Source organism: Nelumbo nucifera, chromosome 2 (genome assembly GCF_055504915.1).
Source record: "Nelumbo nucifera cultivar China Antique chromosome 2, China Antique-T2T, whole genome shotgun sequence".
Taxonomy (NCBI): domain Eukaryota; kingdom Viridiplantae; phylum Streptophyta; class Magnoliopsida; order Proteales; family Nelumbonaceae; genus Nelumbo; species Nelumbo nucifera.
This window is the reverse complement of record NC_142650.1, coordinates 24,230,873-24,254,883: the sequence shown is the minus strand read 5'-3', so window position 1 is coordinate 24,254,883 and position 24,011 is coordinate 24,230,873. Positions and strand designations below refer to the sequence as shown.

The 24,011-nt window shown below is 37.1% G+C and overlaps 2 protein-coding genes across 2 annotated transcripts; both read right to left on the bottom strand.

Moving 5' to 3' along the window:
• Nucleotides 1-5,987: 5,987 nt before the first annotated feature.
• LOC104595272 (gibberellin 3-beta-dioxygenase 1-like) lies at nt 5,988-10,726 on the bottom strand. The gene is made up of 2 exons (XM_010255938.3): nt 6,877-10,726; nt 5,988-6,772 (listed from the first exon to the last, which is right to left on the bottom strand). Exons 1-2 carry the CDS (start codon nt 7,557-7,559, stop codon nt 6,193-6,195), a joined length of 1,263 nt encoding a protein of 420 aa, XP_010254240.3. The 5' UTR covers nt 7,560-10,726; the 3' UTR covers nt 5,988-6,192.
• Nucleotides 10,727-10,871: 145 nt separating this feature from the next.
• Nucleotides 10,872-23,021, bottom strand: LOC104595271 (uncharacterized). Its single transcript, XM_010255937.3, has 6 exons — nt 22,402-23,021; nt 21,463-21,653; nt 20,888-21,345; nt 20,689-20,776; nt 11,243-11,495; nt 10,872-11,162 (listed from the first exon to the last, which is right to left on the bottom strand). The coding sequence occupies exons 1-6, from the start codon at nt 22,658-22,660 to the stop codon at nt 11,068-11,070; spliced, it is 1,344 nt and encodes a 447-aa protein (XP_010254239.1). The 5' UTR covers nt 22,661-23,021; the 3' UTR covers nt 10,872-11,067.
• Nucleotides 23,022-24,011: the final 990 nt, after the last annotated feature.

Genomic DNA, 24,011 nt, shown 5'->3' with positions numbered 1-24,011 from the left:
GCACATTACAACTGTACATAGGAATATTTTCCGTTCTTGTATGTTATGATTCATGGGGAGACATTCCCAATGCATGGTTGGATGTATTGTGAGGTATTGGTGTGAAGAACACTCTGTGAGGAGTATATATGAATTCTCAACCTTCCTATTGATTGTCATTATTGTCTAGAAGTTTACTAAATTATATTTTTATTAGAACTTTGAGTCTAAGTATCTTTCATGTGGTAGATAATTTCTCTCACCTTTCAATCAAAACATAATTTCAAAAAGACTATAAAAATTCATGAAAGTTCTCTTTTTTCCCCTTAATCCATAAAATAGGTTTTTTTTTTTTTTTTTTTTTTTTTTTTTTTTTTTTTTGCATAAAGACGAAAAATCTTAGCTGTTAACTTGATCAGTTTTTGAAATTTTCATCTGATACAATATATCAGATATTCATTCTAGATTTTCTTCTAAAAACACTTGATTTTTTTTTTTCTAAATTTCATTAAGAAAGTTCACCAGCAATATTTGACAACATTTTCCTCTTCCACCCCAACAACAATTTTGTTTTGCAAAATTTGAGGCCCTTCAAATGATCAACCTATATCTCTCTCAATAAATGCCAACAAGAGGGGGCTGGTATGGAATAACAAATTTCAACCCAAGGATCTTCTGTGTGGCACACAAGTCAAGTGATGATGTTTCAAACTAATAGGACCCTTTGGGCTACTACCTTAGTATCAATATGTGGCTTTCTGAGGTGACGAAAATCTTTCCCTTAAACAACAATTCAACCTCTCTCTCTCTCTCTCATGAGCCCTTTCTCACTTATTGGATACATCATACACCAAGATTCCCTTGTATTTATTTACCAAAAAAAAATGAAAATATCCCCTCTATTTAAACAAGTTAGGAAGCTAAATCAACTCTCTTTCCTCTAAACTAAAATGGTTAAAGATTGTTCTAGATTATATGTCTCTTCTACTTATCATTGCCAACCATGGTTGGACCCTTTTACCTATCTATAATTAGACAATGGAAGGAACAAAAAGATTTTCATCACCCTTTCTGTGGAAAAAAGGGGGGAACCCAAAGTCAAGTCTAGTTTCACATTTTTCTTCAACTATATGGAATAATGTAATTGGATTGTCATTCTTTTGTGAGACAACTCTTCACCTTATATTTATCCCCTTTTGAACACAAAAGAACCCTTTGGCTACTACACCTTAGCTGCCATTTTGGGATTTCTAGGATCATACCGACACTTTTCTTGTAGCATTTCACTTTATTTTATTACAAATATTTGCTAAATTAATTCACTTTCAATTTTTTTTTGTTGTTTGAGAGGATATTATTGAAGGGCTGAAACTTCTCTAATCTTGTCCTAAAACTTTGGATATTTTTGTGGAATAATTCAAGTACTTTTCTTTTCACACTGCCGTACTATAAGCATTTTACAGAGAAATACAAAATTTTAGTTGGTCTGTCAATCAATATCTGCCCCACAAAATTATTTTGGATAAATTTTTGAGATTTAGACAATATCTTTAAATTTTATCCACTAAATGTCATGTAAGAAGGAACTTATCTTGATAAATTATGAAATCACCTTGTCAATTTTTTTTTGGTAATATCATCCAAAGAAATTTACTGAATATTTTATAGTTAAATTTCATCTCCTCCCCTCCCCTTTCCTCAATAATGAAAGTTTTGGAATATCATCCATATTTATTAGATAAATTGGATAAGATAAGCTAAATATTCTTCAAATTTTACTTGTTTAGAATAAAACATATGCCAGTTATCTTTTGTGTGTGGGGGTGGGAGGTAGTTCCTTTCACATCTTGATATTCCAGCACCATAGGGAAATGGTGTATCTAGGGGTGCTCATGGTTTGGTTAACTGAACGTGGGCTTTTTTTTTTTTTTTTGTAATCGAATTGGTACTATTGGTTTTTAGAAAATCGGTAACTGAAATCGAACCAAAGTCAATCAGTTAACTGATTGATCGGTTTGATTAATCATCGATTCGGTTTGTTGGTTTTTTAGTTTTTTAATTTTTAAAATATATTATAAATATATAATAAAAAATTATAAATATATATAATATAATATTTTAAATAATAAATAATATATCATATTATATATAATACATATTTATTAATTTATAATATATAAAAATATATATAATATATATATATATATATAATATACTATACATAAATATATAATATATAGAAATATATGTATACCGGTCCGTTCGATTAACCGCCGGTTTTTTATATTGGTTAACTGAAACTGAATCGATCAGTTCAGTTAACTAATTTTTCGATTCGGTTTTGGTTGATTTTTTTGATCGATTCGATTTTTCGATTTTTTTTGCTCACCCCTAAGTGTATCCAATGATCTTAGAAAAAAAACATAGAGAAAAGGCAATTCTGTTGCCACATGGGAGGGGTGTTAGGTGGAAACTTAGCATGTGGGAGATAATGGGTCATTTCACAAATATGTGGCCCCCTTAGGCCCATAGCTATTTTGCCACATGGAATCTTGAACTAACCAGATCTTTTTCCCAGGTGACTCAACTGGACCAGATCCATCAAAAGGTGTCCATCAGGTAGGCGACAATCCGAGATTGGCCACATGTTGAGTCTCTAGTCCAGGTCAATTCTACACCCCACCATATATTGGACTCTCTTGCCCATTACATCACCAGTTTCTCAAATTTTAAATTTGAACGACTGCCCAAAAAGAGAGCCTCATTGGCACTTTGGTGGTGGGGAGTTTGTATATCAAGCTGAATATTGCCACATAAAGAGATGATAATGCCAACATGGGGACCCCCTTGAGTTGCCACCTGTAGGGTCGACCTTGGAATCTGAAATTATTTGGGACTCCATAATTCCATTACTATATCATCCCTTTCTCACTAGAATTACATTCCTCTTCTAACTTTTCTTCTTATGACCCACCTCAATTTTCTCTTTTTCTTTTCTTCTGGTGATCCATTCCAAAACAAATGAACATGCACCTCCTGTCCTCTTTGAGACAAATTCATAAACCATTCATATTAGGCCACGTTCTAGAGCATTCCATGTTTCCATTACCTAAAGTAGAAAATAAAAAAAGATTATATAGAAAAAGAAAAGAGAAGGAAAAGGAATTCTCTCTCTCTCTATATATATATACTCTTATCATCCATTTGCTCCATTGTGATGTCAACCGGTTGGGTTTAGTGCTCCACCTTACCTACTTAGGTCTAGCTAGTTGATTGGGCACGTTTATATATCAAACTACAGGCAAAATTTTGAAATAAAAAAGGTTCTTCAGTTTTTTAGATTTTCTGAACTAAAACTGAATCAGATCAACTGGTTGACTGGTTTTGGTTTTTATAAATAAATATATAAATATATGTAATATATTATATTATATATAAATACTATAAAAATATATATAATATATTATAAATAGATTATTAAAAATATTATATATTTATATAATGCATATATATTATATATATACTAGTAAACATGTACGTGCATTTGCACGTGAGAGTATATCCAAGACAAAATTATTCACAATTCATGAACAGTTATAAGTGGGCAGTTTTTGGAGTGAGAGTAAATAACATATATGCCCTTTTTTATGCCCGTTGTATGTTGCTTAGATAAGGGGTAAAAATGTCTAATGAAAAGTCCAGAAAATAGGGCTATTCGCTCTTTTATTAGTAGTATATATATACTGATTGATTTGTTTAACTGTCAATTTTTTTAAGTTAACCGAAAAATGAATTGGTCCTTTAGTTTTTCAAAAATATTAAACCGATTGGTTCTGTTTTATCAACTCGGTTCAATTTTTTCGTTTTTTTTATGAACACCCCCTACAAATAATGACTAGGATATTTATACATCTCTTCTTGTCTTATCATAATTTCATTTTAAGTGCTTATTTATCCTTTCTTTGTAAAGATCATTGTGGGAATTATTATCCATTCAAATACCATATTCTGTTAAAATAAGATTATCTATAATTTTAGTGATGTGTTTTGTAGAGAGAGAGCAGCTTCTGATACCAAAGTATTGAAGTATGAATTGTATGATTTAAGGGTTGTTCAAAAATGTGGCTCATTTCCAAAATAGCATGGACCGTGCTACGGTGCAAAAAGTGTTCCTCGTTTTAGGGCGTGGCTGAATCTAATCCACACTATGTAGTATTTATTTATCATTGGCACATAAATCTTGAGGACCAATCTATGCCACAATGGATACAATCATTTTTATATAATTTTGCAATAAATTCCTAAGTGACTTTATTCAAAGTTTTGTCTGACAAAGTATCTACATTGTCCCAACCACAGTACAAAACATAGTGCGATGTGGTTCTTGTGGTGTGATTTCAATTATGCCATAGTGGAGCCTAGTGTATTGAAACTATCAACGTTTTATTAGTTAGCCACATTAATTACTGAATGACTCCTAATTAATTAGAGGTTGATTGCATGTTTTAATTTTTAGGCATTTTAAGTAGAGTTTTCATGAAGTAATGTAAATTAATTAATTTCCTTTGATCATGAGAAGAAATACCAAAAATAATTCTAGATTTTAGAATGGAATGCTATGAAGGGTTACAAAGGGCAATTAGTTAATCTAGCTAATAAAGTAAAAAGAAAGAAAGAATGAAATCAGTTAATGCATTGTAATCATTGATCATGTTTAATTGTTCATAGAATATATCGATCTTCATGGGTACATCACAAAGAGGAGTAGAGAGCCTCTTCTTATATACACAGACGTTTTGCTTTGATAATTGCTGATACCCCAGCAACTGGTTGGTTCAAATAGCTTTGGAGAAAGGCAGGATCCGGGTGTCGTTGATGGGACATATCAAGTCAGGTAATTGATAATCTGTGGCTAGTCTTGTTAATGGCTGCACGGTGGAGAGCAGATTTGGAGCCGGTCGGTTGCCGACATTGACAGAGTGAGAGCACCAGAGAGTGGAGGTACCATTATGGTGCAACTAGCTAGGCTCATGGCCCCGGTTCAAGTCTGGTCAGGCCGGGTAAGAATCATCATCTGGATCTGGTAACCGTAGCAGTGGCAGACATGCTTGCAACGTAACTCCAGGGGGATAATTCATCAGGTTCACCGGTTGCATGGGCCTACCCACTTCCCATCTTCTCTAGTTAAGCCTGATGAGACCCAAGCATGAATCAGTAGCTTTCCCTACTGCCTTCTTCAGCTACTGCAGGTATTACTGCATGATGAAGATGGTCTGGAGGATATAATATATAGCTTTATCAGTCTGTTTGGTATGCTTAATGGTGTATGATATGTAAACCCATTACCCATTATGGTGAAGCCTTCACGCCCCACACATCACATCAACTTAATTAGAGAGAGAGAGAGAGAGAGGTTGGCAAGGGTAGCTGCTGTTGCAGGAAGAGATCGATCTATGTGTTCAAGTGATGTTGGAGCTGGTTATAGTTGACAGAAGGGAACAACAGAAGGAACAAATTTATGGAAGAAAAAGGAATGTGAGAAGCAGCTTTCCATGGGGGAAGAGGGGCTCTGTCTCTCTTGATTTTAGTGCACATGCCTTGTCCCCTGGAGCCTGGAGGTATAAAGAGACACTCAAAGGACTTATTTGATCTTTCTCTCTCTCTCTCTCTCTCTCTCTCTATCTCTGCTTCGAATTCTTTGTTTTGGTGATTTCCATGAAAAGTACTCTAATGTTTTATATGATGTACGTAGTTAGGCTTCCGTCCTTGTCTTCTTTGTCAAGGTTGGCGGTTAAGCGTTATGCTTCACCTTCTCTCACCGCGTGCGTCAACCGTCAATATATACTTTGTTGTTGTTGGTTTTGCTTATCATCTCTTAATAGCTTTTCAGATATAGCTTTCTCTGACCCAAGTAGAACTTGAGCCAACCTGAACTCCGAGAAAACCATTTTGGCTGGCTATTCAGTGCTTAGAATTAGAAAGGACAAATATATACCAGGCATGAAGAGTGAAGACCTTAATTTGGGCCGTATTAGCTAAATTTCATTATTTGATTTGATCCCCCACTGGCCGGCCGGGGACTGGGCTTTTACATTTACATTAATTGGATAAGAAGAACCGATTCTTTATATTTATATTTATTAATGTAGACCAAACCAACAGACAACAGTTGAATGTTGAAGATTAATATCTCAATCTCATCCCTTGTATATATTATGCATGGCGAATCAAAGCTAGCGCCTTGTCGAAATGCTTTGCCTTGATGGCAAGATACTCCTGCGACGTCACAGTCCGGTAGAGAATGGGATGATCCGGTGGGTCAACCAGCTTCTTTGCTGGGGAGAGTTGGGCATTCACTGGGGGCCCATAAAAGTGAGCAATGGACAGACGATGCTGGGCTCGGTCCACAACTGCACGATGAACCGAGCTCACAAACCGGCCGTTAGAGATGATATGTAAAATGTCACCAACGTTGACAACCAGGGCACCCGTCACCGGACGAACAGTTACCCACCCAACCCCTTCCACTGACACTTGGAGACCAGTGGTGCCGTTTTGATATATAACTGTGAACAGGGATGAATCTGTGTGAGGTGCTAGGCCCATAGCCCGGGTCGGCTCCGGGCAAGGCGGGTAGGAGTTCAGCCGGAGCGCGGAGCGTGCGCCATTGATTTCGCCGGTCGCCCCAACCCATTCAAGATCATCTGTAGTTAATCCTAGTGAATTAAGCAGGAGCACCGTGAGCCTCCCTGATAGCTTGCTCATCTCCTTCTGGTATTCTTCTATAACATCACTGCACCATGAAAATTTTGTTACAAGTTAGAACATACATGACTGGGCTTAGTCCAGGAATAGTGATGGGCTATACTAAACGTCAAGGCCCATTTAGGCCATTACCAGAAGTTGGTGTAGTCTTGAGGCCAGAGTTGGCGTGCATGTTCAACTGGGGAGCCAAAAATGGTGAAGCCCTCTGACCAGAGAAGCTTTGGATAGAAAGAAGAATGGTTAGCCAGGCCATAGCCTGTGAAACCGTCTGGTGATCGCAAGGTCTTAAGCTTCTGGCCAGTAGGGAGAGAGAAGAGGCGCCAGACTTGGGACTCAAGCTTGTGAAGAAGGCGTGTGGGGATGCCATGGTTGGTGATTTGGAAGACACCAGACCGCTCGCATGCTCGGCGCATCAGCTTTGTGGCTTTAGGGTCACAGAGGTCAATGGAGGGGACTGGTTCGATATCAGCTGAGTTGCAGGATGGGTAGTCACTGAGCAACGGCCAGATGAATGACTCAGGCACCTCTTTGATGGACTCGAAGTCAATGGGAGTAATGTGGTCGAGGTTTGAAGGGTGAGAGTTGCTGCTGAGTTCTGAGACTGATTGCATGGTGATTTTGAAGGAGGGTAAGGTAAGACCAGACTGATCCTTGTATGAATGATGAATCAGTGGTGGGTGAACTGAAGAAGACCCAGAAGAAAAGAAGAAGAGGAACTGCTCTACTAGAGCGAGCTGTTGACGCCTACGTATAAATAGATGCATAGACACAGAGGCTTTGTTCTTTTTTTTTTTTTTTTTTTTTTTGTATTGCATTAAATTCTGTGAATTACATGGATTTATGAAGATTTATTTCCATGTCTTTTCCTGATAAATATCTTTTTCATAATTTCTAAGTTGGAAGAGCATTGGAGGATATACGGTTTCAAGGCCGTTTGGCTGTTGTAACTAATCTTGATGAGGGATATTTTGGAATTAGGACCCAAAGGGGACACGGGGGTTGTTTTCCATGTTCAAAAGACTACTACTCAACGTCACCCATGTTCACAGGATTGGCATCTATAACACCTTGATGTAGGGCATGGGGGAAATAACAAAGTCCCCTTCAGAATCACCACTAAATGGCACTTGGAGAAAATGGAAATTACTAGCATGCAATATATGGTGTCAAATGGAAATTTGATTAACTTGGGTTTTGATGTTAGTTTGGGTCCAAGCTAGGGTCCGGTTGGACTTTAGCCTAATCAATCCAATGTAAAATGGATTTTATAAAAGACACTGAAGACTCATGAGAGTACGGATGGCAATTTCCTCCGTAAAACCGGGCCCCACCCTGCCCCGCCCTAAACGGGGCAGCTTTTCCCCAACAATAAACAAGGATGGGGTGGGGTTGAGGAAAACAATTTTTTCCCGAATCGGGTACAGGGTGGGGACGGATTTTGTATATAATTTTTCGAATATGTTCCGAATCCTAAGGTAAATTAGTAAAATATCTCTAAATTTAATATTGATATTTAAAATATCTCTAAGTTTTCCCTAAATTTTTAAAATCCTAAGATCCCATAATTTTATTTTTGAATTACCCCTAAAGTATAAATTGTCCATAAAATAGATAATTTTTAAGTAATTGCCTTGAAGTGGGGAAATTCGGGGATTCCCAGTCCTTGATGGGGAATGGATGCCCCACCCCGAACCCACCCCTGCCACTGGGGACGGGGCGGGTACGGGGCAAAATATCGTGACTTTGGGGAGGGGATGGGGAGGGGGTGCCCTGCCCCATTGCCATTCCTACATGAGAGATTTTATTTTGGAGAAATGAAAGGAGGAGGTCCATGTGAGTTCTGTGGTGAGAGGACACTTTTTTTAAGCCAAGTGGTGAGAGGACCCCTCACCTCTTCCTCTTTTTTCCTTTTAAATGGGTTTGACTATGATACCTGAAAGAATGATATCAAAAAAACTTGTGACCATTCAACTGGTATAAAAACATGGTCACCAATCAGATGTTATTTATCAAAATTTATGGATGGGTTTTGATTGGTCAAAAGTCTTTCGGTTCCATACCTCTCCAGCATCATAGATTTTTACTAGATATAGATTGAAAGAGAAAGAGTAATAGGGGCCATTTGAAAAAAGGCAGAAGTGGTTGAATAAAAAAATTTATTGATCTGTATTTTAGTGAACAAGTTTTTACATGCCTTGTGAACTCCTTGATGGCTGAAGCTGAAGTTGGGCAGTAAATTTAATTTGTTATCAAACAGGCCCCTAAAAAGGCTATTATTGGGATATGCTTTGTCTGCCGCATATTCATGCACTTTCCAAGTGTTACCAATTGTTTTCTGTTGATATATCGACACTTTTGTAAACCATTAATATATATATAAACTTATATTATTATTATTATTATTATGTCTCAGTTTGGAAGGAGTGGAAATACAAATATATAGAATGCAAAACCTTATATTTTGTATGTATTTATACTGTATATATTTTTTATGTTTGTACTCTTGACATATTTTTTGCATATCCAAATTGTATTTTGATATATCCCTTAAAATTTACACTTAAAGTCAATAAGAGAAATTTGAAGAGGAGCTACTGAGAAATTGGAGCAATTAATAAATTAATGGCAAAAAAATTGGATTTGAATGACAAAAAAAAAAAAAAACAGCCAAGTCCCTATAGTCTATACATATATTGTGTTTGTAGTCGTAGCCTACCAAAAAATCAACCCAACCTGAAAAAAGCCTCTTTTTAAGCCGGTATTGGCCCAGACAATAGAACCATCCGATCTGGATGCTTAAACCCATATTTTTGGTAAAAGTTATTGACATGGTCAAAGACCAACTGACCCTAAGCAGTTGAACTATTGTCTGACAACACTAACTTAAATATTTAGGGTTAGGGTCTAGCCATTGCCATCTCAACCCAAAATTGACTTGACCCAACCCGATTGTCAGGTCTACATGAATCAGTCCAATAAGAGGTATACAGGTGGAATATAACAGAGTTTCATCCATTTTACCCTTGTCAACGTACCAATTACACTCAAAACCGGAATTTACACCTGCGCCTCACAGAGCGCACCCCACAAAACATCCAACCATGTATTGGTAACATCTCCCAATGACCATTATTTCCCAAGTTCAGTTTAACTTCAGCACAACCTCACCGCCACGGACTACAGCAATAGCTGTAGCAGTTATCAGCCCACCAATGGCTTCCAGCCTTCCACCCCTCTCCATATCACTACAGTACAGATAGCCAAAGGTAATCAGACCATTCTGAGGATCCTCCAAGACCCTATGATCCACGAAACATCCATCCAGTCTGTTCTGTTCCGTTCGGTCCAGTTCTCACCTCTTTTCCTCTGCAACAGTGCAACCCCTATTCATGGGACTAGTTTGAACCCTGAAGCCCTTTGCTACCATGTGTTTAACTGACATTTATAAAAAGCCCTGTTTTCCTTTATTTTATTTTTTTCTGTATTAAAAGTCTGAAATACTAGAGGCTACAAAGCCTACAATCTCCGCAGGGGTCTGATGACTGATTTGAGTAACATCTTATCTTTCATAGTTTCATAAACCAGGGATACCCTTGTGAAAAGCACAGGATAAATCAATGGGAGTAAGAAGTATGCAAGCCTTAATATGGAGTCACAAACTGGGAGAGTGAACATATATATATGGCCAACCCAGATGGTCCTACTCCAACTAATATTTGGGTTTGGTTTGTGTAAATTACCTGGTGGTGGTGTGACTAATTTACACACTCATGGAACGTGTGTACATCAGTCACAAGAAAGTTCCTTTTAGAGTGGCTCCTACATGGAATTCACTTTTTTCCATGGCCTGATGGCCTCATGAGGCTACACAACGGGGGTAGCCCATCCCCAATCCCCATACCCATAACCCCCAATCCATGTGGCACCAGGATTCAATCCCAAGTCTCCGCTACAACCAGCCAGCCAGAGACCTACCAACTGAGCCACCACCAGTTGGTTACTTGAAATTTGTTTAACACCCTTCAGAAATGAACTTGCTTGAAGAGATGCACCTGGATTCATAATAGCCGGATGAACATAACCATCTTTTTCCCTAACAACTGAGACCATGGAATGGAAACGCCAAAGAGCAAAATGAACCAATTCAAATAGAATATGAAATCAGGGAATGTAAAGTAAGGAGATATGGCTTTCTGAACTTGAATCCTACGGTTGATTTATGTCTGCTGAAACATAAGACTTAAAACCCATGAGATACCAAAGGCAACTTAAACTCCAAGAAACTGTCAATAGGATTGGAGTATGGAATGCCTTTGACCTTTCCTATGATCCTACCTCTCTTTTTCCTTTCGTATCAACCTCTGCCGCTTGAGCCAGAGAACTTGTTTCCTTTACTATAGTGCCACCTTGATGGGCCCCTACAACCCATATATGGTAATTGGTATCAGCCAATTTAAGGGTAGAAGCCACACAAAACAGATGTACTCCAACTACATACCTGAGGATAAGATTCGAGGATCAACTTGGATTGTTGAAATCCGACCACCTTGATTGATTCCATGACTGGAACTCCCAGGAATTGGTAACCTCCCACGCAACTCCTGTTGGAATCCCATGTTGCTTTTACCAATTCCAGTCTCTTCATTAGGAAAATGAGCTTCATTAAGGCATGGTCGCACACTAGACTTTGGTGAATAAGTTGTTGACCATGACCCCCCATTCGATCCAGCTAGAGCCATTATGACATCTGCCTGCAAATGAATATAGAGCCCCAAGTTAGTGGTCAAAGAAATGCACCTATATGTTACACATTTCGCCTCTGAATTGTATATTGTTAAACACAACTAATGCCTCAAAAACCAAATACTAAAAGCATGTCAGATACCCTTTTGGGCTAATTTTATAAAAATGTAATTAGCAAATTTATGTGCCTAACTTTATTATTTGATCCTTCTTTAACCAATTCCATCTTTGCTCAATAATAAATTTATGATGTTCCATGCAGTACAGAAATTATCATTAGTTTGAACAAAATAGGATCTATGGTTTCATTTAATAAGTTGGAAAAATGGCAGTACGGCACCTATGATAACCAGATTCTTGTACAACAGTGCCACATTGTGTCGGATACTTGAATTTTTAATGTAAATTATGTATCCAGAACCATATCCAGCCATGTACTTGAGTAACATAGGTTGGCACATTAGTATTCATCTGAGGAATACTAAGCATGAGAATTTGCTTTATGCCTTATAAATGCACCTTATACCAGTAAGCCGTAATAATGCTTCATTTCAAATGGGTCTACTGAATGTCAATACAGGTGGGTCCTACAGATTTTCTAGATGTGTGATTGGTGCATTTGTAAGATATACAGAAAAAAAGTTGTATGCTTAGCATTTTTCTATTCATATATATGGGTCTGTTTGTTGTTCAATGTACCTGAGATATATAAGCATTACAATATTACATGGTAACAAGTATGAAATATCTAAAAAATGTTCTTGTGTGAAACTTAATCTCACATTGGAACACGATACTGTCATTTGATATATATTATACACGAGACATGAGATACAAGTATTAGAATATCATATGGTAATTTGTAGCTAAATCATGCTTTTCTGTGTGAATTACTATCACAATGTCCATGCATAATTCACTGCTATTTATTATTACAAAGAGAATGAGAAATGATAGAGGGAAGTGAAACCACATGTGCAAGACATAAACTCTAACCAATCATCATGTACCTCCAGCATGATAGTATAGTCCAAAATGAACTAGAGATGGCAGCATCAGAGTCATCCAAGTATACATTATCCACCGAGTTGTGCAAACTACTTGACTGATTAGTGCTACCATCTTTGGAATTATAACAAAAGGAAGCATTTTTAAGTCTATCCATTGTTATCCATAGGTTTAATATGTATGTCATGTACTAGAACTGTCTGCTCAGTCCTTCCTACATCTGTTCTACACAGATCTCTCTAGTAGACGAATGGCTACTGGCTGCTGTAGAACAACTATCATGGCATAAACAGGCTGGGGAAACTCTCTTTGGTCCCTACACCCAAAGAGAAACCCTAGACACAGACCTTTCTATAGTCTATTCTCAGCTGTCCCTAGAAGCTAATATTTGTTTTAACATTATGATATTACAAGAAAAGATTAGAATGCCCCTGATTAGTGATGGGACACCTAGACAGTACAAAATAAAACAAGCTTACGCCCAATAACTAAAGGCCCATAACAGACCATAGAACTAATGCGTACAAGCTAGGTAACAATAACAAAGCATTTCCAGAAACGTAGCTGTATTAGAACTTTTCATATTTACATGCTAGATACATATAAAGAAGAAATGATCTATTGCAAGTTAAAGGGGCTAGAAGGGCTAGGGGCAGACCAAGAAGGACATGGGTTGAAGTAGTAAGAAATGATTTAAGTACTTATAATTTAACAATGGATATGGCACTAAATAGAATGAAATGGTGAAACAGGATTCATGTGGCTGACCCCATATAGTTGGGATAAGGCAAAGATGATGATGATGATGATGATGCTAGACACATACATTCAATTGCTATTAATACAATTTTAATCTACATATACACTCCTGTTGGACAGCATGTCATATCTGGAAGTCTTCTTTCACTTCTATGTAGTTAAAATGTATACACATCTTGTTTGAAACCACTCCAAAATAAGATAAAATTCTGTCAGTTAAGACACACCCATGTATTCCCGTACAGCTATAACTTTTCATCTAAGATGTGTATAAGCATGTCTTGTACTTTCGGGTAGGGGTGCAAATGGATTGGATCATGATTTGATCCAATCCTATTTTGTCGGATTTGGAGATCCTCTATCGGATTTTTGGATCGGATCAGATAATGGGATTGAATTCGGGTCACCCCCTATCCAACCATATGTGTGAGTGTGTGTTTATATTGCACTTTAATACTTTTTTTATAAAAAAAACATGTATATATATGATGAAAATAGTTGAAAAAATACTTGTATTTTCTGTTTTTCTTTATATGAATTGTTATGTTTTTTCCTTTTAATAATTTATTAAAATTTTCAGAAATTGGATTGGATCATATTCAGATATCCAACAACCATAATGGATTGGATTCGAATTCAAAGCAATGTTTGTGAGATCCGATCGAATCTATGATTTGTATTGCCAGATCGAATCGGATATACCCCAATTCGAATCCGATCCAATCCGTTTGCATCCCTACTCCGGGGTTCATCTAACCAGAAGAACCCCCACCAAGTTCATATTACCAACATTTTTTCCACATATATAATTTTTCCTTGCACATTAGCATATTCTAATAATAAGCCCTTCTATATTGCATGCTTACATGAACTAGACTATTTTAGAAGAATGAGTTACAGTACATGGTAAAAAAAGAACTATATGGTCAGATGGTTAGTTTGTTTCTAACACCTCATATAGTGAAAACAACTATGCAGCTTGTTGACTAGAGAATTAGACATTCTTTTTGTCTTTGAGATGTACATATACAAATTTTTTCAGTCTAACCATTTCAAGCACACCTCGACAAGATATTTCTACCTTGACATACCCATCCATAATGAATACCTAATTTTTCCTGAAAATTTCCCCATATGCTTCTTCAGCACCTAGACAAGCACAATAAGAGTTTAGATGGTTATGGCAAGGAGTTGATTTTGGCTCAAGAAATCTCCTTGACAGGTGACCCATTAGCATGATGGATCTCCATCCACTCTTCTTATGCTTTGTCAAGGAAATGTTCAACCTAAAAGCTTAAGCTATTAGGTGAGGTGCTTGAAATAGGTTTTTATTCAGTAACACGCCCTCTCATGCAAAAGCCTATTGGGCTTGAAGCGTGGACAAGCACAGGCTCACCCGTACCTTGTGCTGAAATTTAATTAATTATAATGGAGATGGCAAGGATCGAACACTAGACCACTTGGTCAAACAGGCTCTGACACCAAGATGAGAATTAGAGACAAGAAAAAATAAAACAATAGGTTTTAATGGAAGAAAAAAAGGTAGAGAGGTTCAAAAGTTTTTTTCTTTTCCTCACTACAATAAGCCATCTTTTTTTTAGGAAAAGCTTTATTTTTTTTTATCAATAAGGAAAAACTTTATTAATAAAAAAGGAGGGGGCATAAACATGACCATCAAAACTATACGACGGAAATCTCTAAACACTAAACTATATTAAAAAAACTCAAGAAGCAAAAGGGGGTGATAACCTTTGTTTGGTTTTAACAACTATCAAACTGCTTCCGATTAATTGTTGGTTATCATCTCCAGATCCTCCTTAGACTTGCAATTCTTTTTCTTCTTCTCCACTGTCACACATTCTTGATTTGGATCATTCTTTTCCTTGGATGTACCTTACTTGATAGGTTTCTCACCATTGTGACCAACTTCTCTCGTAGGAGTGACTGCACAATTAGGATTTAAGGTTTGTTTGATAAGTTTGAATGCCAAAATAATGAGATTGGTTAAGACCCTTTTGAAGAGTTGCAATAGCTCCAATTACCATGTCATCCCAACCTCTTTGCTTCACAATGGGCCAAACATATTTTGGCCTTCCGTCACCACACTTAGTTTATACCTTCAACAATCCTGTTTCTTCATTTTTTATTAGTGTTCTGAAGTACAGCATTTTCTTCTCGAAGACTTTCAAGGTCTTGAATTTCTTGCCCCTTCTTGGGATCCATATCAACATTTTGTTAAGCACCAAAGACACCTTCCTCATGGTTTGTTGTAGGTTGTTCAAAGACATGTGGATTCCTATTGCCTTGACTTCCAACACCCCTGTTTGATTGAAGAAAACCACTATCATCCCTCATCTCTAAATTGACGGCATGTAAATTCTCTTGAGGATCCTTTGGATCTTTTATACTATCCTTTGTAAGAGGAACAACAACATTTTGTGTAGGCTCGCTAACAGCACTAACTAAATTTTGAACCTGGTGTTGTTCCTGCTCAAGTGTTTGAAAGCCAATCTTCTCTAATAAAACACCTTCCAAAGATACTTGTAGAACATCATCACCCTTCTTTGAGGAAAAACCATTTTGGACTTGATCGATTTGTTGCTCAGCAGCACCCCTATCAAGATCAATCTCAATGACACCTCTTGTAGGCAAAACTGCTTGTTCTTTCGTTTTGTCAAATTTAGATTGTTTACCAATTTCATATGCAATAGCATCTCTCTTTCCTTCCCTTTCTACCTGTTTTTTCTTCCACCTACCTTCGTTTTCCTCATGTCCAATTTTGTTACAATGAGTGCAATAAATTTTCATATAAGATCCTCTACCAGTAACCTTCCTTATGACCTTACCCATAGCGATCCAAACTCAATTAGGATGATCTTTTAAAAGATCAACTTTGACACAGATCCTAGAACCCATTATTCCTGTTAACTTGGCAGTAGCAAGATCAATTCTAAGAACCTTCCCAACCACCTATGCAATAGCCTTGAGAAAATTGTCATTATAAAGATTAATTGGTGAGGAAGATTGATCCAAACAGGAATAATCTACGGTTCCCATCCAAGATAAAAATAAGGGAACCATTTGAAGACACAACAGAAAAAACTTTGAGTAAAAAGACCTCTTTAAACCATACAAGGAGAAATTCTTCCTCGTCCACAAACCTAGTTAAGATATGTTATAGGTCGAGTGTTGTTACTATGATAGCATTTCGAGAGCTTGAAGGTGCTAATAAAAAAACCTTGATCTCCTCAAACGAAGGCCCTATGTTTTAAGTGCAAGGCATGGGGTCAATTTGCGCCCGAGGTGCAAGGCGAGGCACGCACGCCTTTTTGAAGCAAGGCACAAAAATAAAAAAAAAATGTTAAAAAAAAGTGTCAGAAAAATAAAAAAGGCAAAAAAAAAAAAAAAAAATATTAAACATAATATTAATAAAAATATAAACTTAAATTTCAAAATAAATGTTTTAAAAACCTATAATCTAAAATTAAAATACATAAACATAACATGCAAGGCATATTCAAATGAGAATTTAAAAATAAAATCAAACATTTTCAAGCATGTAAAACCCACAATCTCTTTTTTTTCCTCAATTGCATTACTTTAAGTAGCTAATGTGATGTAAAACATATTACATTCCTGATTCTATGAGACGCCTTTGTACCACCCCCTCGAGGCAAGTGCAAACAAGTCCATGTTAAGGTCTTAAATTCTTAGTTCTCACACAAAAAATAATCATTTTATAATTTTATAAGTAGATACTTTATTAGGTTGAATGAATGAACGAGGGTTTGGGGGTGGAGCCCCCGGCCTAGCCGCTAGGTTAAAAAAAAAGCGTCAAATTTTCAAAAGGCGCACACATGGGCTGAGGTGCAAGTCGCACAACTAGGCACCCAGGCGTGCACCTTTTGAAAGGGTTGCGCCTAGGGCCTGGGAGAGACAATCGTTTTAGGGATCACCTGGTGGATCTATAGAAGGCAAGGGTTTTTCCATGGAAGCACTAAGGTTCACCTAATTAGGCATCTCTTTGCATGTCTTCTATAGTTTTGATCACTAAAACTTTCTTTCTTTCTTTTTTATAAAACAAAGTTACACACATTGGCGATTGGCCAAAACCCACTTAAGGAAAGAAGTGATTGCGTAGAGGGGTTCGGAAGTAAGAGTAGAGAAGAAGGAAGAAGAACGGTTGAAGGAGAGCACTATACATCTAGAGCTGAATACAACCCTCATCTTTCATTATATTCAACTGAATGTAAAAGGACAATACTAGTATACTACCCTTAGTAAGGTGGCTATTACATTAGAATAAAAAAATTAAAAGAATGATGGGCCTATGATAGCCCATGACATGTGGCCTTAGTAGGGTGGATGCTACATTGGACAACCATTTATTACCTATGATACCCAGACCCCTGTGCATGCTTAGTGTATCAGTATCATACTCAATTACTCATACCCAATATGACATAAGATACTGCACAGAGACCAACTAAAGATACTCTATAGCATTACCTACTAAGAAAAGACACTACAAAGCATTAGCATTTTTATAAAATACCTGCATCTTGGAAATTTAATTAAATTTGGAAAGACATAAGTATTAAGGAAAATACATCCACAAGCACAACACAAACAAGCACTAGAAAACATATCAAAAGGTTCCTTGCCAACACATAAAAGCACCTCATAGTATAAAACAGAATATCATAACTCCCAACTCCAATCAGCTTCAATCTACATGAACAAATGAGAAAAGAGCAACACAATTAATACAATGGTGCCATAACCTCAAGTAACAAAAATGTAAGCTCAAAAACTAAGAAAAACCCAGCCAACAATCAATACTAATATATCCAACATTTTCATTTTTAGGGATTTGGCTGCCAACCTCTATGATCTCTTCCTCTCAATTTTGAGGCCTGACTCTCCCATGCAATTGGAGGCTAAGGTCAAACCTGGTCTGAAATATTGGCTCAAAGTTGAGTTAAATATGTGCTTGAGCTTATATAATATGTAGAAAAAAGGTTCCATGTTGAGGTCAAGTACAGAGCTTCCCTAAACAACCTACCCCATTTCTGCATGGGAAGGGACAATGTGGCAGATATAGACCATCCATCACATAGGAGAGCCTCTGGATTGACCAGGAGTGAACAATCCAATTCCAATCCACATCATCCCTATGCCCCACCTTATATTGATGGCTTCCTCAACAAATATTAGTTGTTTAAAGTTATATTTTGAAAATAAAACTTTATCCAAAGGAAAGGTTTATAATTGACACATGGAAGATTCCAATCTAGTTTGGGAAAATTTACTAAACAACCTGACTAGCAGACCTGCTCCCATAATTTATAGGAAAAATTACTTCTTGTTACCAAGGTTCAAAGTATCAATATATTCATCACGATAGTCCTTTTTTTTTTTCATTTTTTGGTCTGACAACTTACAGACCTACAGCACAGCATCATTACTCTTATTTAAACCTTAACCATAACCAGTTCAAAGTATTCAAGGTATCGGTGACCCTGAAAACCAATATATATTGTATCAGTGATACTTTGAACCTTGGCTGCTACATAATTGTAGGTTGGGGACAACTCACTGCCTGAAAATTTGAAAATGTCCTATAACTGCCTCATTCTGAACAGCCATCAAACACATCAAAAGACACAAGTTCAATCTCTTAAACTGACCAAACTACCCATGTGTAAGTAACTATATTCCTAGTTTGGCTTCAGCCTGAAAGAAAGAAATAATCTATTCTAAGTTCAAAGTGTACACACAGCACAGGAGTTGGAAAAGAGGCATCTTTATTACAATAGAATCAAATGAAGTGTTTAATAACCCATTACCTATTGTAAGGGCTCAAGAGGGAAATTTGAGAAAAACACAGGTGCACATGGTTAGCAGAAGCAACCTTGGAAAGGGCAGTGGCTACACCATTAAATTGTGATAAACATGATGAATTGTAACCTCCAATGGCTGATCAAGAAACTAATTTCTATTTTCTTTGATAAATAAATTGATTTATTAATGTAATAAGTAGAGCACTGATACAAGAAACTAATTTCTATTAGGAAATAGAATGCAATCTTGAGTACTTCTGTTAATTGCAGGTTCAGGAAAACCCAAGTACTGCAAGCTTCAAGGCAAAAACTCATTATGTCAAAAAGATAGAAGGCACAAGTGATGATATTGATGATATATTAGTCTACTGTTGTCCAATGTTCTGCATAAAAGCTAAGCTCTTATTTGATTGCCATGGAGTTGATCCAGAAAAACATGAGACAGTGTCGGAAAACGAACAACTTATTGGGGAAAGCTTGAATTTTCCAGATCAACTTTGAGAAAGGGGCATTATGAATTTTGGATTTGCACCTGGTTTTTAATGGTGACTGAGCTACAGCATCTCTTTTGTTTGGGGTAAAGAAAGATGAAGATATGGGAACCCTAATTGCTTTTATGAAATGGACATGTTGGCCAATTCAAGAGACAAATCTTCCATTTCCTAATTTATTAATGGATTAATCAGAAGGTATCCGCAAGATGCAATTCTGAAACTCTAAGGTAGCAATTTTTGAAGACAAATTCAAAGATTGGAACAATAATCCCATGAATGGCAATGATTATGCTAGTAAAGTTGATATATGAGAAATAGTTTTTTTTTAACAAACAAGCCAGTTGGTCATCTAGAATCTCCTTGGACAAATTGTAATGATGTTAATTATTTTCCTTGAGTCTTGAAGCATCTTTTTCAAGGTGAAGTTATATGTCCTAATGACTGTTTTAGTTATCTTTAACGACAAGCTTCAAGAGGAGCACAAGTATCTCAAAAGACAACTTCAATTGTTTGCTATACATCTAATAATCATTGGAGTTTGTGTCATTAAGCATATTACAATAAAACAAATGTGTGTACAACCACTAACCAGAATATGGGTAACCGACATGGAGTAACATAGTTGCACATGGCTAATTAAGTCAGCTCAATGCACATAAAGTTTCCTCAATCAAAAGAATATGGATATTGACACTTTCCTCAGGAAGATAAGCAAATAGAATTACCAAGTTTAATTTCCATGATAGTAAGTTGAACATATAGAAGGAACAAAACATCTAAGGTTATAATTTCAATAGAAGACCATAATTTGATGTGCACATCTAAACTCAAAATTTGAGAGTACAACCTTGTTGGATTAGGCTAGATAGCTTATCTTTTCTAATGGGATAACTATTACATATGCAAGACTAAGCACTAAGATATCATAATAACATAATATAATTGTAATAGATGCAGAAGGACTTAATCAAATTGGTACTGAGTTGTGTGCTCTCTTCATTCCAAACCAATTTGATTCCTCACAAACTAAACAATATGAGATTTGGAATATTATACCATTTGGAACATATGCTGCAATTAGCAACCAGAAAACTCACCTTGTTTGGGTGAACATCATCAAAAACATGTGCTTGTCCTGCATAAAATATAGTCATTTGCCGACTAGTAGAGGTTAATCCATGTCGACTGGCCAACACAACAAACAAATAAAAGATACATCAGTTTTCCTTAAGATTCCAAGTAGAGTAGATTGAAAATGGAGAACATAATAGCAAATAAATTGCAATATAACTTTACCTAGGTGGATTCGAAGATTCAGGGTCAGCAGTTTGAGGTCCAGAATTCAGTCTGTTGCAGCTCAGAGACACTCCAGATGAGTTCCTCTCAGTGGTTCCACTATTGGCATTAATGGCACTCAAAATTCCAGTCCCTTTAATGCCTGTTCTAGAGCCTTCATCAGCAGCTGGTTGAGAAATTAGTGATGGACCTGCATTGGCCTCTCTGTATCTGTTTGAAGAGACCTTATCCACAAAGGATGCATATTGCCCCATAGGCGGAGGGTATTGTATCACGGGCCCCACACTCATCATCATAGATCTTTCCCACTTGGAACCAACAGAATCAGGTCTATTGCAAATAGGCTGATGCAATAAGACTGGAGAATTAGAAGATGGCCTTGGAGGTTGCATACCAAAGAACAGATCCTCATCATGGGACCTTCTTGGTTTCTCTCCCCCAGCTCCATTTCGGAATATCTGGATACAGATGCCTCAATTGTTAATGACAGAATATGAATGGACCACCATATTTTAGCCATGTTTGGCTTAAATGGAGCCAGAGAGGAACAACATGAACAAAAATATTCCACAAACCTTCAAGAAGTGAGAACCTTCAAGGGAGTCTTGTCCTAGTTGAGGCATTCTATCCTTTGTTGACCCCATAAACATAGAATCTGAATTACTCCTCTTTCTTCCTGGGAATCTATTATTTATCTCGGCCGCAGAGAAATCACTCCTCGAGCCATAAAACGGAACCCCCTCAAAATGGTTACCCACCTGCCTTTCTACCAAGAACGAAAACACAAAACCAAACTCCAATTTCACTACATCAAACCTCTATCCAGGAAATATATATTCTTAACGGTTTATAGTTTCAACAAGACAACCAGTCAATTTCAACAATATTTGTGTCCATGAACCCGAAATTACAGAGGAACCCAAAAAACAAATAAGACAGATAATCTGAAATCACCAGTAAGACATTAAAAGGGTAAAAAACAGCACATTTTGGAGTAATTTGTTGGTTTGGAATCAAACATGAAAAAGAAAAAAAGAGTAAAGAAAATTTCATAGGGAAAAGGATATCTAGAGGACAGAAGTTGCACTTTACAATCTTCTCTCTCGCTACCTTCAAACTAAAGATGAAGTTGTACTTTATAAGTTCCTTTTAGACCAAATACAGCAGGTGAAGAAGAAACAACAGACACATTTTGGAGTTTCGACCCACCAGAGATCACTTAAAAGAACCCAAGCAGGAAACAAAGTAGGTCTCAAAAGAGAAAAGTGAAATATGCATATCCAGGCAGAGAGAGAGAGAGAGAGAGCTACCAAACCCATTAACGGCATAACTACCCCATTAACGGAATAAGGCAAGTTAAATGTAAAAGTGAGCCAAACAATTAAAGAAGGGAAGAAGATGAAGAACTCATCAACTCCTACAAAACCCATCAAATTCAAAAGTACTCACTAAAGAAAAATAGTAATACGAAAAATGACTAAATTTAAAGGTTGAATATAAAAGTAGGAACTAACCGGAACCCAGATCAGAAGTGGCAGAGACCGGGCCATGTCCACCAGAAGAAGCTCCAACAGAGACAGAAGCCGAGGCAGACGCCTCTGATGGACGGCTTTCCCCACCAAAACCGACACTCTTCACCGCTATAGGAGGAGGCGAATCGGAAGCACAGCTCATGCCTAGAAAATCATGGAAAATTGGTTTTTCTTCCTTGCTGTTGCTGCTGTTGTTCTTGCTGCAACTGATGTTGTTATTAGCCATCATCAGTACAGCCATTTCATCAGGAAATCATGCTTGGGAGCTCGTACCAAAATCCGCCACTCCCCCTCCCTCAAAATAATAATCAAAATAATTTACTAACAAATTAAAATAAAAAAGAAAGGAGAAAAGAGGAAGCTCGGATTCCAGAAAAGATAAAGCAGTGCGTGTGTGAGAAAGTGAAAGAGAGAGAGAGAGAGAGAGAGAGAGAGAGAGTTATGTATATATAGAGTGAGAGAGGTGAGAGAGAGGAGCATTAAAAAGCAAAAGTTGGGTTTCTTCACTTTCTCTGTTTCATTTCATGGGTTCTGTGTTCTGTTTTGTTCTGTTCTGTTCTGCTCTGCTTGTGTAGTTTGTTTTGTGGCATTTTTGTGTTCTTGGCTTGTTGCAGAGAGAGAATACGAGGGGGCTTTTTTTAACTGTTAATGTTAATTAAATTATTAATATTGAATGCGGGACCCATGAGAGTTAAACACGTGCGGACGTTAACAAATGGCACGTGATAGCTGGGAATCGTTTGAGTTGGTTGGTTGGTTTTGGTGAGTAGTGCACCGCTCCAGTCTGGTGGTTTTTGGTTCTGGCCTTGCTTCTGGGTGTGACTTGTGAGTAGAGAAACTGGAGAAAGAATTTTTCTTTTGGAGCCATAGCATTGATTCGCCCAAGTACAAATGGTAATTGGTAACTGCTGTTTTGCCCCCTCTTCAGTCTTCAGGTTCCCCTTTTCCCGCCTCAGCCTTCATATTGTCTACAAACGGGTCGGATTGTCTCCACTTTCAACCCGTACATTGCTTCAGATCCGTGCCTCCTCTTGTCCTTCTGTATGGCTCAGTTTAGGGTTAAAGTCTATACTTCATACTGGATCTGACCCCAAATCAACTTTTTATGAACCTAACAACAATCTGATTTTCTTTTTTTTTTCCACCAAAGTGTACTACTTGCAATGGGTATGGGTATGGACCTAGGGGGCTGGAAGTTGAATCTGACCCGATTAATGTAACCCGAATTTGATCTATTCATAACCCCCCCCCCCCCCCCCCACACACACACACACTCCTTCAACATTCTCTTACAATTCGACCCTAATTTTTTTTTTTATTCTACCAAAAAACCCTAGCTTTTTTAATACCTCTCAGGTACCTCTATTATTTGACATTTTTTAACTTTTCTCCTGTCAACTTTAGAGAATGTTTGGTAGTGTGGTGTCTCTGAATCATAGTTTATTAACTGTTTTCCATTGGGGTGTGATTAAAATCAAAGATTAAAATATTGAATTGGTATTGATGTATTCAAATATGTTTGGATATATCAATATAAAGAATTTGTTTAATATCTAAAACTTTAAAACTAAGGCTCAGTTTGGAAGGAGTAC